Source organism: Mus pahari, chromosome 6 (genome assembly GCF_900095145.1).
Source record: "Mus pahari chromosome 6, PAHARI_EIJ_v1.1, whole genome shotgun sequence".
NCBI lineage: Eukaryota > Metazoa > Chordata > Mammalia > Rodentia > Muridae > Mus > Mus pahari.
In genome coordinates, this window is record NC_034595.1 from 71,620,025 (window position 1) to 71,637,483 (window position 17,459).

At 44.2% G+C, this 17,459-nt stretch overlaps 1 protein-coding gene across 6 annotated transcripts in view; it reads left to right on the top strand.

The window, feature by feature from the left end:
- The window catches only part of Scmh1 (Scm polycomb group protein homolog 1), a 117,195-nt gene that overhangs the window by 98,111 nt on the left and 1,625 nt on the right, over positions 1–17,459 (top strand). For all 6 annotated transcript variants that reach the window (XM_021200169.1, XM_029539677.1, XM_029539678.1 and 3 more), the window contains 5 exons: positions 4,081–4,281; positions 5,921–6,112; positions 11,683–11,877; positions 14,229–14,294; positions 16,977–17,119. In XM_021200169.1, the coding sequence (XP_021055828.1) occupies positions 4,081–4,281; positions 5,921–6,112; positions 11,683–11,877; positions 14,229–14,294; positions 16,977–17,119 (797 nt within the window). The remainder of the gene's footprint in view (positions 1–4,080; positions 4,282–5,920; positions 6,113–11,682; positions 11,878–14,228; positions 14,295–16,976; positions 17,120–17,459) is intronic.

The following is a 17,459-nucleotide window of genomic DNA, read 5'->3' on the forward strand; positions in this document are numbered from 1 at the left end:
TTTTATTCTCTGGGCAACTGATTCTTTATTCATCCTAGAAAACAGCATAACCAAAAACAATTTGTGGAGGAAGGGGTTTATTTGGTTTGCACTTTCACATAATAGTCCACCCTTAAAGGAATTCAGGGCAGCAACCTGGTGGTTTACTCAGCCTGCTTTCTTATACCACCCAGGACCACCCGCCCAGGCTTAGCACCGCCCACAGTAGGTTGGTCCCTACCACATCAATCATCAATCAAGAAAAATGACCAACAGGTTTTCCTAGGCCAATCGAATGGAGGCATTTTTTCAATTGAGATACCTCTTGCCAGATAACCCCAACTAGTCCTAGCCACATACTCACTATTAATAGAATATTGTTAGAAAGACACTAATGCCCAGGCCCCAAACTTAGCATAGCGTTATTTCATATACTGTTGGTCAGTGAACCACGGAACCTAAATTCAAGAATAGGGATCCCTAATCAGACCTCCCCTCTCAGTGTGGAAGGGTTAAAGAATCATGAGCTATATTTTTAAAACCACCTCAGACAACTCCCTAAATATATATTTTTCCTATTTGAAAAGCTAAATTCTCAGTCCTTCACAGGACTCTTCATCAGAATGTCATCTCTTTGCAATGTCAGGCAGCAGGTCCTCCGAACGAGGTACATGAGTCCTCTTAAGTGAAATTTCTCAGCCACAGGACTTGGGTGTGATTTTTTTCATGTAGGGAACACGTGACTGTGGACAGGGTTGGGATGAGATTGTTGTGTGTAGCTATCACTAATGACAGAACTTGTGAAACTCAAATGAGCACATGTGGCAGTTCCTTAACTAGATCCAGTGTTGTTTCTTAGACATTGAATACTTCTGGTTTGTCCTTTGCCATTAGACAAGTAGGTATTCTCTTTTCTCCTTGCCTATGAAAGGTTGGGAGTCCAAAAAGATGAAGAGGCAGGACTGGAAGAACAGGTGTTTTCCATTTTGTACTGCCTCTGAACCTTCTAAGTACATATTAGCAGTCATTCTAACAGAAGGACTATCTTAACAGTGTGAGGAGTTTTTCTGAGTAGCATCAAGGTTCAAGATGAGTGACAAAGGTCTCTGAAAATAAATGCCTCTTCTGCAGCTACAGCTAAAAGGCAGCACCCTGGAGAACCTTAATAATTAAAGAATAAGAGGCCATAGATTTGAGAGGGTATGGAAGAAAGAGTGAAACTTATGTAACTGTATTTTAATTAAGATATTTTAAAATTGTTGTGTAACAGAGTCTGCAAGGATTTCCCTTAGCAAATTCCTATGGGAATCTCTGGTCTAGAACAAATCTATGAAGCATATTCTTACATCTTTCTAACTTTTGTTTGCTTTGGATTTTTGAAACAGGACCTCGCTATGTAATCCTAGTTGGCCTGGTACTCATGATGTAGACTAACCTGGCCTCAAACTCAGAGATCCACCTGTCTCTGATATGAATGCTGGAATCAAAGACATGTGCCACCATGACCCCACCTTCTTTCTTACCTTTTAAAAAAGGATTTTCTCTCTCATCTTATATTTTATCTTACACAGTAAAAAGACAGGCAATACTTTGATGGCTTTAAAAAACCTTAGCTATTTCATTGAGCTCATCAAGAACATTTCCTGCTTTGTTATTATGGACAGCAGTCATATCAAACTTTCAGTCCCTTCCTAGCACGTTGTCCCTCCCACCCCCATCCTTCACCTTCCTTTAAATGCTCACTGATAGCTTTCTGGGCAACTTTAGAGTTCCATTAAAACTCTCTTAAAGGAGCTAGGAATGTAGCTCAATGGTAGTTAAGCACTTGTTTAGCTTGGATGAGGCCCTAGATTTGATCCCCAGCGCCAAAGGAAAAAAATAACCCAGGGGTATGCATTCACAGCAGTACTTTGCTTCTGGTCCTTTCTACTTCTGGTTCCAAATCTAGTGCCGTATGCTTAGCGTTTGTTACTGAAGCATCTTGTATTAGAATTTATTCTGGGGGCTGGAGAGACGGCTCAGCGGTTAAGAGCACTAACTGCTCTTCCAGAGGTTCCGGAGTTCCCAGCAACCACATGGTGGCTCATAACCATCTGTAATGCCCTCTTCTGGTGTGTCTGAAGACAGTGACAGTGTACTCATATACATTAAATAAATAAATAAATCTTTTTTAAGAAAGAATTTATTCTGATACACTTTTGCTATGTGACAAACTACTACAGAACTAAATTTTGAAACACTAAGGGCTGGTTAGGTAGAGACAGCTCATCTATGACATACAGTGCTAGATTGGGCCAGGGGGAGGAGGGGCTAATTAGGTTTGTGAATTCACTTTTACACATGGCTGGCATATTGGTTCTGCCTGTTTCTCCACATGAACCTCTCCATAAAATAATTTGTTTCCCACACATAGAGTTGGGACCAAAGAGTAAGCAAGAAATAGGAAGTAGAAGCTGCTGCTTTCTTAGTCCTAAGCCCAGACCTACTGCTGTCTATTGGTCAAGTGTGACAGAGATCAAAAGAGTCATGAAAGCCATGTTCAAAAATGAACAATCTGCTAGAGGTTGTGGAGTTTGGTCTTTGGTATTTTACCATATGACCCGTGTATAATTAATTTTTAAAATCACTATTAGAATAATTACATAATATTTACATCAGTAAAATACACAAATCTTAGTTGCAAGTCTATTGTACACTCATATAATTTGCTGAGTTTTCATAAATCTCAGCACCTGTGTAACTCCTCCCCACCGCCACTGTGATGAAGACACAGAACACCTCCACAGCCCCAGAAGTCCTTCAGGCTCTTCCAGTCAGTCTCTGCCGCTAATCTGATTGCAGTATTCCTACCATAAATTAGAGTTCCCAAAGCTGGAATTTGATATGGTAGCCATGCCGCCTGTGTGTACTCCTGCATCTGATTTCTTTTACTCAAAAAACATTTTTGAAAGTCACTTATGTTGTTGTTGTTATCCATACTTGAAAGTTTTCTTTCTGCAATGTGAGTTTTCCTTCAGATAAACATACCATAATTTGTGTGTTCATTCTCCTGTTGATGAATACCTAAGTTGGTTTTAATTTGAGGTTATTGTAAATAAACTACTGCTATGAATATTTGTGTTCTTATTAAGTGTCTTATCTCTGAGTTACTCTATTTTTAGTGATTTTAGAACAAAGGTCACACTGCCAAACATGAAAATCCTCTCTTTTTTTTCCTTTTTCTTTTCTTTTTACTTTTTGCCTTTTGTTATTTGTTCTTGGTTGTTCTCTTAAATTTGGGGAGGTTTTGAGTCTACTTAATATTACCCCAAGCTTGCCTGAAACCCAGAATTCTGCCTCAGCATCCTAAGTGCTGGGATTACAGATGTTCAACATGCTCTGTTTGTGTTTTATTTCCTAGTGTGTGTGTGGTGTGTACTTATATGTGTATGCCAATAGTTTTCCTCAATCTCTTTCTACCTTATTCACTGAGGCAAGGTCTCTCAGTTAAACCCAAAGCTCACCAACATAGCATAGTCTAGGTAGCCAGCAAGCCCCAGGGAACTTCTGACTCTGCCTTCCAAGGGTTTGGATCAGAGGTGACCCGCCATGCCTTTACATGGATTCTTGTGGTACTAACTCCAGTCCTCCCGCTTTACAGTAAGCACTTTACTGAACATCGTCATAGTCCCCGTCCCCATTTCTTAGCAGACAGACCTAGACTGATTCTTCTTTTCATAGATTGACCCTTATATCCACCTTCACGGGAACTTTTTTCCTGCCAATTAGCCATCTTTAGGTTAGGAGATAAGGCAGTTTGATTCTTGGGAGTCTTCTTCAAAGTTTACATTTTCTTTTCTCGGACCAGAAAACAAAACACAAGGCCTGTGCCTTTATTTCTGTTCTGTGGTGTTCTCCTAATGGGCTTTGTTCCGAGTTCTTGGTGGTGGAACTAGGCACTGGATTTTCTAAACCTTCTTCATCACCCACAGTGCTCTGCTACATAGTTGTGGGGAATCCCAATGGAGCCAAGTCCAGAGTTGAGCAGATGGAAGAGAGCTGCTCTTTGACTTCTCTCTGCCAGACACACTGTAAGGTTCCTGGGTTCTTTGTTTCCTGCAGTTTGTATCTACTTGAACAAGAGCGGCAGCACAGGCCCCCACCTGGATAAGAAGAAGATCCAACAACTCCCTGACCATTTTGGGCCAGCCCGTGCCTCTGTGGTGCTGCAGCAGGCTGTCCAGGCTTGCATTGACTGTGCTTATCACCAGAAAACTGTCTTCAGCTTCCTCAAACAGGGCCACGGCGGTGAAGTCATCTCAGGTAAACACTTTGGGGCTAGTTTGGCCTCCTAACTAACTCCGAGTGTCAGACCTTCATTCTGATGAGAGATCCTAGTACTGAGTTCATACTCATAGACTCTGGAGAATGCAAAAGAATCCCATTCCTCCAGAGTCCTCACTGCCAGCTCCCAGGCTCTGCTGAACTTATATAAGCTGTATACCATATAGTATATACCATATACCTCTGCCAAAAATACCTAACACAACTTCTAAACTTTGGTCCCCACACAGAAAATATGAGTGTTCTTTAAAGCCATTTCATGGGAAAAATACATAGGGCCTATGTTGTTGCAACAAGAGAATTTCCTCAACTGGCTCCAGAGGACCTTTGACGACCTTTCATTCATCTGCCTCCTAAGCTTCTGGGCCTATGGGACCCCTACAGGAGAGTTGAATTCCAGGATAGAGGGGAAATGCGAGCTTGATGTAACCATGTGGCACCTCTTCTGCAGTAACTCACAATACTTTCCTGCTGTGCTCCATTTCTTTTCAGTTTCCTTAAGTCCAAAAGGTAAAAGTCTTACTTTTACCCACCAAGCCTACAATGGCTTGACCTACCTTATGCCTTCCAGGACTAATGCTGCCTTACAGTGCCCTCCCTTTCCTCCGTAGCAAGCTGCTATGGTATTAAGGAACCAGCTGACAGGAAGCATAAACAGCCAAATAGTCCTTTTAGCAAATACCTGTTGAGCCTTTACTGTGTGGCAGAGGTTTCTGCCAAACGCTTGCCAAGAAAAGGGAAAACAGACTATGACAGGCTTATGTCTGCAATGGTGGAAAAGAAAATCTACATACTCTGTGCAAGGGTGACAACAGAAATGTTACAGAGGCGAGTCTAGGCAGTCACTGGATGCATGGAGGATGGGTACTGCAGATACATTCAAACCATGTCTTGAGGCCCAGACTACTCTCTGGCCTCCTTCACAGCAGTCTGCAGGGTCTGAAGCTTCCTAACTGCCTGCAGTTGCTCTTCACCTCTACTGCCTAGAGTTCTTCTCTTTAAAACTTTCTTGAGAGTGATTTATATCCCCAGATTTCCATTTCCTCACTTCCCTCAAAGACACTTACATGAGCCTTTTGCTTTTTAAAAATTATGACAATGTTTTGATAGAAATAGATAGTATATAAAAATAAAAACAACTGTGAAACATTTCCCAATGTTGCCCAAATCCAGTATCCTGATATGGATTGGAAATTGTATGCCTAGGCTGCTGCTAGCAACAGCAGTATTATTTCGGCATAGCCTCCCTGTTGTTGGGCAGATTTCTTGTGAACACAGCACCCTAGGTGAGCGCACTTCCTGAAAGAGGCCCAGCCAGGTGATGAAGCAGATAGCACTATGTTCCATAGTTGTTTGCACAGGTTGAGTCAGACCACACCAGAGCCCTGAGGGTGCAACAGACCTGGTCTGGCACTCCCATGATTGCACGCCCTTCGGAGTTAGAGGCAAAAATCAAAGCCCTTGAGCAAGGGAAAGAGCAGGAAGAAGACACATGGGCAAGCAGCCTGGCACTGCCATTTTGTAACCTGCCAAGCCTAAGACACATATGAGCTGAGCTTCTCCAGCCAGCACGGCACATCACTGTACAACTTATTTCTTTGTGTACTTAACTCCACAGCCGTGTTTGACCGGGAACAGCACACTCTCAACCTCCCGGCAGTCAACAGCATCACCTATGTCCTCCGTTTCCTGGAGAAGCTCTGCCACAACCTTCGAAGTGACAATCTGTTTGGCAACCAGCCCTTTACACAGACTCACTTATCACTCACTGCCACAGAGTATAACCACAGCCACGACAGGTACCTACCAGGTAGGAGCTGGGATGGGGACTGGGCTGAGCTGTGGCTGGGCAGCCAGGAACTCCTGCAAGCCTAGCATCCACTGTTCAGAGATCTGGTTTCTGCCCTTTACCCCTGCCACATCTGGGTTAATCTAGGGGATTTGGGTTTTCTGCCACTTTAAGTCTTCAGAATTTTGCTCTCACTCTAGAATCTCTCTTTCCTCTGGACCCCTGTCTCTAGAAGTTGTCCTATGAGTTCCTTCTGTGCAGCCCAAGAAGTCGCAGCACATCTCTCAGTATGAATCAAAGGCCTCATGTAGCTCTCCTTTGCTAGCTACAAGGTTTACTCTTAGGCTGGAGATTGAGGAAGTTGTTCCTTTTGATTGGCCATCCATTCTTTTCTTTGGCATGTGGCCCTAACTTCTAGCACTGCCAGTCTAACAAGTCCATTCAAGTTCCTGCTGTTTCCAACTAGGCTGGAAAATAACTTTTTAGTTAACATACCAGAGCCACAATGAGAAAGCGGATGCCACGTGGCTAGGTCAGTGACTAAGCACTTCCCAGAGGGCTAGAAGAATGAGTGGAGCTCGGCAGCTCTGATCTGGAATACAGGACACAGAACAAGGGAGGGAGGAAAGCTTGGTCCAAACAGAGAGAGGTAGGTTGCTGTTAAGAGGGAGGAATTGTTCTTTAAAAGACACCTGCGGTGGTGCCCTGAGTAAAGAGGAGGTACCGTCAGCCTGGGGCTACTCTGTCTATCTCGGGGTGCGTGAGTCTGAAAGGTGCCCTGGGGCTTCTGTGTGGGTCTCACTCCCATACTCCCTTTCCTGATGTCTTTTCATCAGACTCTTAATGAAAAGACTTCTGACGAAAGTATCACTTCTAGAGAATGTTCTCAGGGAAGAGACCACACAACCAGTTTCCTCTGACCCCTCTATACTTCTGCCACAAACGAGAATTGCTTATGTGATTTGAGGTGAAAAGATAGCTAAACTCCTTTGCCTGCATGTCAACCAAACATCTGGTCCCTGCAGTTGTCTCAGGCCTCTCAGGTGGTTCTTTTCTTCAGAGGAAGCTTGTTAAACTACCTGCTCTAAATTGCTTTTTTTTTTTTTTTAAACATCAGAACCTATAAAAACAGTCCTTCAGTTAGAATGTTGTATTGGATAGGCTGGAGATGGAACAGACAACGTGTTAAATATTCTCAGCCATTGTCATTTGGGAGCCCTGGGCTAACTGGAAATCTGAAAGAGGAGGTGCATGAGAGGGAGCTGCACAAAGAAAAGAAACTTAAAATGTTTACTTAGAAACACTGCCCCTCATGAAGTGGGAAAGTTCAGCGGCAGCAGCACTCAGCGGCTGCTGGGGCATGCCCACAGTGGGCCTCTAGTCATGACGAAGAGCAGGGGTACCCTTTCCAGCTGTGACTGTGTCCCATCAACCCCATGTCAGACAGGCTGCAGCAACTCTGAGCCTCTCTGTCCACCAAACGGTTCCTCATGGGAGGTTTCAGCATGTTGTCTACTTGCATCCTGCCTTCTGTTTGCTTCTTACAAGTAGTTTTAACTGTGCCCAGACAAGTCAGGCCTTGCCTAGACTTCTGACTCCTCTTCTCTGTAGCTTGTCTTCTCTGCCTGCCTGTTCTTCTGCTCCGATACCTCACTGGCACCTATATTTTTCTGGTTATTTACCCGCCCTCTGCAGAGAGCTCCATCAGTACCTGTAGCTTTTTTTTGCTTTTCCTTTGAACCTGTTTTGTTGCCATTCCCCCACATCTGCCTAGTCACACATTTCTCCTGATGTAGTATGTGTGCTGCCCATCCATGTTAACTGGATTGTTTCCTGGAGCCCTTTCCCCTTCCTGCCTTGCTATCACATTGCCCTACTACCTCTGTGGACTTGGCTCAGCTGACCATGTACTTATAATGTAACAGAGAACCATCAAAAGTTCATATCCTTTTAAGCTTCCTTACTTGAACTGAGATTTACTGTTCTCACTGCTCATTTTGGAAACTTTCAAACCTACAGAAAAATTACAACAAAAGTAAAACGCATCCTTCACCAAGAGTCACTTTTAAGTTTTTGTTGCATTTGCTCTGTTGCACTGTTGCACTTTTCATACATATATTGGTATTAATACATATCTATGTATATGGCTTTTTTTTATTTAACACACAAGAATTAACTACAAGTGAAATTTTGTCTTGTTTGTTTTGGTTTTTCAAGACAGGAGGATTTCATTGTGTGGCCTGAGCTGTCCTGGAACTAGGACTTGCACTCACAGAGATCCACCTGCCTCTGCCTCCCAAGTGCCACCATGGCCCAGCTAACAAGTAAAATATTTTTCTACATACCTCTTTTAAAGAGCATAGAACACAGGCACATACCTGTAATCCCAGCCCTCAGGAATTTAAGGCGAGAGGTTCACACGTTAAAGGGTAGCCTGAGGTACACAGTGAAACCCTATGTCAGAATGAGAGAAGAAGGGAGAGTGCGTGGCAAAAGGGTGGTGGAAGGAAAAAAAGAAGAACATTAATTTTTGTATTCAAGAAATTTAATGTAGGGGCTGGAGAGATCCACATGGTGTCTCACAACCATCTGTAATGGGATCTGATGCCCTCTTCTGGAGTGTCTGAAGACATATACAGTGCACTCATATAAATAAAATAAAGAAATAAATCTTTAAAAAGAAAATAAATTTAATGTAAATAAAATACTCCTGGGCTACTATACCATCCAGATAAGAATTTTCCCAGTTGTCTCAATGATGTCTTTTGTAGCTGTTTTTGTTTTGCTTTGTTTTCTATAATTTAGAATCCAATAAGAGATCATTTGGTGCCTTTTACTGTCCTGTCTATTAAGCATCTTTTATCTAGAGCTATTCTCTACTCTTTCTGTCTTCTCTGACTGGCATTTTGAAGAACCCAGTCCAGGCATTTTAGCTTTAGGTCATCAAACATTTATAAATCCTCACTCTTGGCCAGATTCTATACTGGATTTTGGGAGAAAAAAGTAATACAGAGTGAACTCCTGCACTCTGAAGCTAAGAGAGAAAAGGCATGTGGTTAAGGGCATGGATCAGAGATGCTCCAGCCCAGCCGCTTAGGACCATGAAATACAGCACATGAAAGACAGTGGATGAGAGGACTCCTGAGTGAGAGCAGATTAACAGTGGAATCCCTTCTGCAGAGTTACATGTGTTCTCCGTTAAGTACCAGGCATGTGAAGGAGCTCCTTTGGAATCCCTAAAATAATGGCAGTATGAGGCAGGAATTTTTATTTTTATTTTATTTTATTTATTTTTGGTTTTTCAAGACAGGTTTCTCTGTATAGTCCTGGCTGTCCTGGAACTCACTCTGTAGACTAAGCTGGCCTTGAACTCAGAAATCTGCATGCCTCTGCCTCCCAAGTGCTGGGATCAAAGGCGTGCGCCACCACACCCGGCCCAGGAAATTTATTTTAATTCCGCTAATTACTATGGCTATTGACATTAGCTGTGATTGGAATCTACCTTGCATTAACTTGTAGGTCTGCTGTTTTGAGATTTCTGGGCTGCTATCTGCTAGGAGAAGTAGTTCCTTTGTTCCAGTACTCAACGACTTGAGTTGTTTCTGGCATGATCATTCATCCATCCTCAGTGCCCTTTTTCCTGGGTGTCAGCTTGCTTATCTATTCAGACAGAGATAGAAGATCTCTAACCATCCACTGTTAATGTAAAGTAGCTTTTCTGTTATGATGTTGGAGAAATGAGGGTATGCCACTGCTCTGCTGGATATCAGTGGGCAGCGATGAGGTTCTTACTGTGTGCACACACCATCAATAAAAGGCAGCTCTTCTCCAGATCTTACTGCAAAAGGGTACCTTACAAGCATTCCTAGTGGAAGGTAGCCAGCAAATGAGCGAGGAAAGGGGAAAGGGTGTGGAATGGGTATGGAGAAAAGTCATGGGTAACAAATACTCCTGGGGGAGCCTGGGAAGACAGGGAAGACTCAGAGAACATGGGGGACAATTTGTTAGAAGACAGATTTCAGCTTAAAAAAAAAAAAAAAGAGGGCATTTTAGCCATTAGAACTCTCAACAGTGACATGATTGCCAAAAATCTTCTAAGAGAACAGTCAGTCATTGGGGGAGGGTGGGTGAGCAGTTTTTTTCAAGTAGAAGTCAGAGAACCACTGAACCTAGTGAATATTATATTCCACATGGCTTATTCAGCCTGCTTTCTAATAGAACCCACGACCACCAGCCCAGGAGCAGCACCATGCACAATGGGCTGGTGATCGTATCAAAATGATCGTATGGAGGCATTCTCAACCGAAAGTCTCTCCTATCTGATAACTCAAGATTGTATGAAGTTTCATAAGACTAGCAAGCATACCATCCTAAGCTTTAGGTTAGATCCACAACCTGATGACTGGGTCCTACTATCTAATATTGTCCATAGAGGTGCATAATTGTCATGAGATTCCCTTCTCAAAGGCTTTCAGATGTTCACAAACCCCTTGGAAGGCTTCCTGTGTGTGGATAAACTTCTTCAGGGTTTCCCACAATGTAGTAAGAAGCATTCTGCTAAGTGTCAGAGTCAAGTTCTTATCCTGATCTGTGTCCCTGTGCCTGAGCTCCCTAGCTTCTTGGAATGTTTCTGTGGAACAAGGTCAGTACAGATAAATGACTAGAGGCATCAAAGGAACAGGTTCTCTGCAGGCAGGCTTTTTAAATCAGGTGTCATGGAGTATTTCTGGGATGTCCTGATGATCAACATCTGCTTCTAAAGAATCCTCCTGGGCAGTGGTGGCTCACGCCTTTAATCCCAGCACTCGGGAGGCAGTGGCAGGCGGATTTCTGAGTTCAAGGCCAGCCTGGTCTACAGAGTGAGTTTCAGGGCTACTCAGAGAAACCCTGTCTCAAAAAACAAACAAACAAACCAAAAAAGAATCCTCCTGTGAGAATTTCCTGGCTCAGTAATTACAAGCACTTGCTCTGAAATCATGAGGATTTGAGTTTGAATCCCTACTGCCCACATTAAAAAGTAATCGTGGCTGTATGTGCTAGTAACTCCAACATTGGGAGTCAAGGACAGGCAGATCTTGGGATCTCACTAGCCAGCTAGCCTAGTCCAACAAAACAGTGAACTTCAGGCTCAGTAACAAATCCTGTCTCAAGAGAATGAAGCAGAAAATGCTAGAGGAAGACACTCAGTGTCCTCTGGCCTCCACATGCGTGTGCAAGGGCACACACATCCAGAAGCCTCCCCTGAGCATTTGCATCCCTCCCACAGCCCTTACCCTCTTTCTTTCTAGCGTCTTAGGACTAAGGAGTTATCTCCACCTAAGGGACTCTATTCCTTTTCAGTTGTCCTTATCCAGAACAGGACTGCTACAATCTCAGGCCAAAAGGAACAGTCTAGAAAGACAGAGTCCAGGGGGGAATCCAAGTCCTGAGCTCCTGAGCCAGGAGCCGGGAGTGATACACAGGTGTCCTGAGTCCTTGTAGGGCTTATGTCTTGCTGCCTCTTGTTCTACTCAGGAAGGTACCTGGAGCCAGCACTCTGCCAGTCCCTCCAAGCCAGTCCCTACTTTAACTCTGGTTTTATTATTTTCCAGGTGAAAACTTTGTCCTGGGGAATAGCCTGACCCGGTCCTTGGAGACACACTCAGACCTGATGGATTCTGCCTTGAAGCCTGCCAACCTTGTCAGCACATCCCAAAACCTTCGGACTCCTGGCTATCGGCCCTTGCTTCCCTCCTGTGGCCTCCCATTAAGCACTGTCTCTGCTGTGCGTAGGCTCTGCTCTAAGGGTAAGCTGATCAGGGCTCTGTGGTCCTTGTGACTCTTTGCCCTTTCTTCCCTCGTTCTGGGATCAAAGAATACTAAGGGAAATTAGTTTTGCTGCCCTACTGGGTGTTAGGACTGAGGCTATACTCACCTTTGTGCCTTGCCCAGCCATCTGGGATGTTATTGGTGTTCTGGACTTGGTTTAAAAACAAACAAACAAAACCAAACCAAAAAAAAACAAAAAACAAAAAACATAAATTGGGAGCCAAAAACCTAGAACAAAAGGGGGCAGAATGGAGCTAAAGGTAGAGCATAGAATCAGCCGCATGGGGACTGTATGGCTTTTGGTATTGCTGAAACATAGTGTCAAAGTTAGGGCTTATAGTATGGAAAACTTCCAAACTGATGAGTTTATAGTTGATCATGCTGGCAGAGCTAGGCTGCCAGTGGTAGCTGATCAGAAGCAAGACACAAAGAGAACTCTGTCTGAATAATGGAGTGCTGGCTTTAACCCGGACTTGAGGGATAAGACTAGAAAGGATGGGCCAGAACAGAAGAGAGAACAGCCTGAAAATTCGGATAGTGTTAGAAACTTCTCACTAGATTAATTTAGAAAAGCTTGAAGACAGTGAGGAAGGAGGGACTGTCTCCTAGGTTTAGATATCTAGATACAGTTTGCTGAATGGTGTGCCATTCACTACAAAAGACCTAGAGATGGAAGGGATGGGGGAGCATGAGTCACCTTGGAGATATACAGCCGACAGCAGCTAGTGCAGGTCGGATTCATAGGAAGAGTGCAGTGCTGAAGTTAAGTGTTTGGGAGCCACTGGTACATCAGTTACTGTTGAAACTTTACAAGTAAATGAGTTCCCAGGAGTAAAGGTGGGGTGAGAAGAGCAGCTTTACCAAAGATGGGTGCCTAGTAGGCCAAGTGGGAGAAGTGGGAGCAGAACAGGGGCTTACACAACAGGAAAGGCACCCAGTGTGAGGAGAAGGGGGCATTGGTTGGATGGTGGCTGGACACTCCAAGAATGTTTAGCAGCAGACCTGAGGAATACCTACACAACTCGATAATTGGTAAGTAGTTGGTAATCTTATCAAGAGACGTGGGGAGGGTATTGCCATGAGTTGAGAAAATATCAAGGGAGAATTGATCAAAATAAAGACAGATGAGAGAACCTGTGAGTCCAAAGAAATTCTTATTGAGTAGAGCACTTGGGCATGATTGCCAATAGATAACTTGAACTTGTGAGAGGTTAAGACTATAGCAGAGAAGAAAGGAATGGTGGGAAGTAGTAGGGGTCCAGAGCACAGGCAGATGGATTGGAAAATACACTTTATTTGGCACAGGAAGAAGACTGCCAGCATTGAACAGAGAAAGGACTGAACAGGGAAGGCTTTAGGAGTGGTGAAAGATTATACCAGTCATATAGACAATGAGAGACAGTGGGTAAAGAAAAGAATGTCTGCCAGAAATCTCAGGGGCCAGCTGTGGTAGAGACTAATTTGTAAAAGCTATGGATTTCTTTTGTTTCTTAGAGTCTCCTATAGGAGGTGAGACAATACAGTTTGGAAATCAAGGTTTTATGGTGTGCTAGTAAGGCAAGAACCGGGAAAGAGGACAGTGCATAAAGAATTCAGTGGAACCAGAAGGAGCATGGTGGGGATCATTGGCAGCTAAGCATTGTAACATAACTGCTCTGGGATCCATCTTAAGAGAGCTAGAAAGATGACCAGTTGGTATCAGAGAAGAGCATGATTAAAATTCTGAAGCAGTTTGTTCCAAATGCTGATAAACACCAGACAGTGACCTCAGCAGTAGATATCTGAAGTATGTGAGAGTTGAATGGATTGCCCCAGGGGGTGGAAAAAAGTTGTGAACTATGCACCAAAAAACCTCTTTACTATGGGAATGCAACACAGAGCTTTATTGATAAATAATAGTGTTGAAAAAGAACAGATGGTTGGATATGGGTTTAGCCTCTGAAACACATGAATTTCATAGGAAGGTGATCAAGAAATACCAACAGGGAGCCAGGAGGATACACTACCCTCAAACCCTAGCCTCCCTCAGCACAGAGCGTGTAAAGTATAGAAAAATAAAAAGATTGCAGTAACAAGAAGTAAAAGGTGACTTTATGAGAGAGATTTCATGAGGCTGAGACAGACATGTTCCCAGTGTTATACCCCAACCCTAGCAGGGGGCAAAATGAAGTAGAAAGAGCTGTCATGCAGAGGTGTAGCTGAGACATGGCTCCCTCAGTTTCCTTGCCTTGAGACATGGATAAGTTGTCTCTCTCATCTCAGGTCTCTTATATGCAAAGTGGTCCCCATGAAGAGTGGAAAGTCTCATGTCAGCCTGCTCTTTCCACAGGAGTGTTAAAAGGAAAAAAGGAAAGAAGGGATGTGGAATCATTTTGGAAACTAAATCATTCTCCAGGTATGTGGGGAGTTACTGTGATTTTCACCTCCACCACGGCAGGGTCTGGTTCTGGCAGGGTGCATTGTGATTGGCTCTCCCCTTCCTTAGCGCAGATGGTGCTGTGGGTCAGCTCTCCCCTCCTTGAACACGTCATGGGCCAGGTTATACTCAGCTTTTGCACATGAAGAACCTCTAAGGCTGGGTTCTATCTGATGAGCTCTAGATTGCTTATCTCAAAAATGAATCCGAGTCCTATTTCGTTAATTCAGAAGATCAGACATAAGTATGCTACCCTGCTCCCTTATAGATGCTCTCTACCTGACCCTGTCATCCTTAGACTAGTATAGTTTGTCTTTCCTGAGTGTGGAGGTGAGGCCCCTGAGGTCAGCTCTCTACAGAAAAGGGAGCAGGCAAGTCAAGGCTAAGGCACTAACTCATCTCCTCCTCAGCTGGGAAGCCTTAGGCTAGTCACTTCACCTCTCTAGGCCTCAGTCCCCTCCTTTCAATGCTGAAGATGGGTTAACCCCTCCTTCAGGGGCTGTTTTAGAAGTCACAGGAGCTGAGAACAGTAGGTCTTCTAACTTGTAGACTACTGTTCTTAGCTCCAATTGCTTTCTTGACTACCTCTGCAGTACACTGTGCGGGTGTCTGCGGCCTAGGCTATCACCAAGACTCCCCTTGCCCTGAGCACCTATTCTCAGCAGACTGCAAGTGAGCCTTCTCCTGGGTTGCTGTGTCACTCATCTATCAAAGCTACCTGAGCACAGTCAGTAGTTGTCAGTGATGCACGTGGTTCTCTCCTATCTTCACTGTCTTCCCCTCAGTAAGCACATATGCCATGCATGTCACCTCACGCGTTTGTTTCTCCCTCACTCCCTTCCTAATGCCCTTAAACATGCCAACCGTTCTGATGCTTCAGGTCTTTGCTCGATGTCATTTCATGAAAGGCTCTCTGGTTATCATATAAATTAAAACTCCTGCCACCTGCCCTGTTGAATTTATATTCTAATGGAGGTTGCTGACAAGTATAAATACATAATAGCATCAATATGTAAAGTGTTAGCTCCTCTGTACTGCTATAATGATTACTATAAAGTGGGTTGCTCACAAACAACAGAAATTTATTTCTTCCAGTTCTAAAAGCTGGAAAGCCAAGATCAAGGTGTTGACATATCTGTCATGTGATGAGGACCAGCTAGCCTCACCTAACCCACAGACTTGGGTGGGTGTTCCCCCTCAGGCTTCCTTCATAAAAAGAACACTGATCTTTTTATTAAATTTGGGCTATGCCCAAACTCCTAATATAGTCACTTTTGAGGGTTAGGAATTTCAACATAGGAATTTGGAGAAAACACAACACGGTTAACAGTATGCTGTGTAATGTCTGTGTGTGTAAGCCTGCATGTGTGTTTATATCAAACACACATACTTCTTCCTAGCCCTGATTAAAGGCATCAGCTGGACGGTCCACATTTACACCATACACTCACTGCTCAACCACACCTCCTCTCCAGAGTACCTGTGGCTGGTTTCATGTTCAGCATTACAAAGGACTGTTAGTCAAGGGGAAAGTGGCAGGCTCACAGAGCACCCTCCCACTTCAGTCTTAGCTCCTTAACCCCCCCCCAGGGGGTCTATGCCTCTAGTCGTCTGCTGTCTTTGCACTTCTGCTTTTGTCTGCTCAGTGCCTGACCACAAGCTGGAACGATTTGCTGAAGCTCTACCAACCTTAAACAGAAAAGGAAAGGTCAGGCTGGGCCCGCTAATGTGCTTTTAGGCCTAAGACCCAGAATGAAGCCAGGCAGGCAGGAGGAGATCCTCGCCTCAGGAGGAGATAGGTACCATTCTTCGCTTATGTCTTAGCTACGCTACCAGGTAGTTATGTGACATGGGGTGTCTACATGTGCTGTCTACAGAGTAGGTTGTAACCAATATAGGAGATGCTTTGAGGGACCGTTTATTTCAGCATTGAAACCTATGTGGTCCGAGGAGGCAGGACCTCCTTAGATAAGCTGGAGTTTGCCTGAAGAGATGGAGAGACTGAAGGAGAAAAGGGAACCCATGTGCAAGGACTACAACAGTGGATGACCAAAATAACCAGATACCAAGTCACACAGGGACAAAGAAGAGCTGCGTTTCAACCATAATTGAGATTAAAAACTATAAACAGGGTCCTAAATTAATACTGAGATTCCTGGCAGCCAAGGCAAAAATCGTGTTTTGTTTCGTTTCGTTTCGTTCTGCCCTAGTATATGGAACTATAGGGAAGCCACGTATTCTTCAACCCTTGGCAAAGGACCCAGAGTATGCTCTATCAGTTTTATCTCTAGTTCCCAAAGAATTGGCTATAGTTTCACACAAATACCATTATTTCTCTGGTCCCAAAGCAAAAGCAAAAGTAAGTACCCACTTCTTCCTGTCCCACCAAACTTAGGAGTAGCCCCTTACATTGATACCTATCTTGGGTTTAATGTGAATCACTGCCCCGGTGTAAATTTCCAAAAGCTGGATCTGCATTACAGAACGAAGTGGTGACTTCTCCTTATGGAAACATTCCTCATTCCCTGGGAAACCACCTATCATGTAGCATTTAAACGTTACTGAGTGTCACTCTGGAGGCCATGGAGTGTGCCAGGGGACCAGTGGCCATGGACAAGCAGTCATTTCATGCATTGTGCTAAGTGCCCTTGTGTCCTTCAGGGTCAGATCGACATCTGGAGAGCCGAGATCCCCCTCGCCTGAGTGGCCGGGACCCCTCCTCATGGACAGTGGAGGATGTGATGCAGTTTGTCCGGGAAGCCGATCCTCAGCTTGGATCCCATGCTGACCTCTTCCGAAAACATGTAGGTGCCTCTGACTTCCTGTGTGTGCTCTAACCAATAGATCTCAGAGGGCATGGCTGTCTGCTCTGTGTCCATTGAAAGCAATGCTTTGTTTTTAGCAAGCAATGCTTTCTTAAGCAGGCCTCATTGAGCACTGTGTTTACCTCAGTCTTAGCACAGGCTCTCATTGAGCCACACTCCTACTGGGTTTGTGGCCTGGGGCTCAGTTCCGGGTTACAGGGATCTCTATCATCTCAAGGGTGCTTTATCCCTGTGTCTGCCTTGGTATCGATTCAGGGATTTCAGCCCAAGTTAAAGAATTCTATGCGAGTGGCCCCTGCTTCCTTCTTCATGGGCCCCC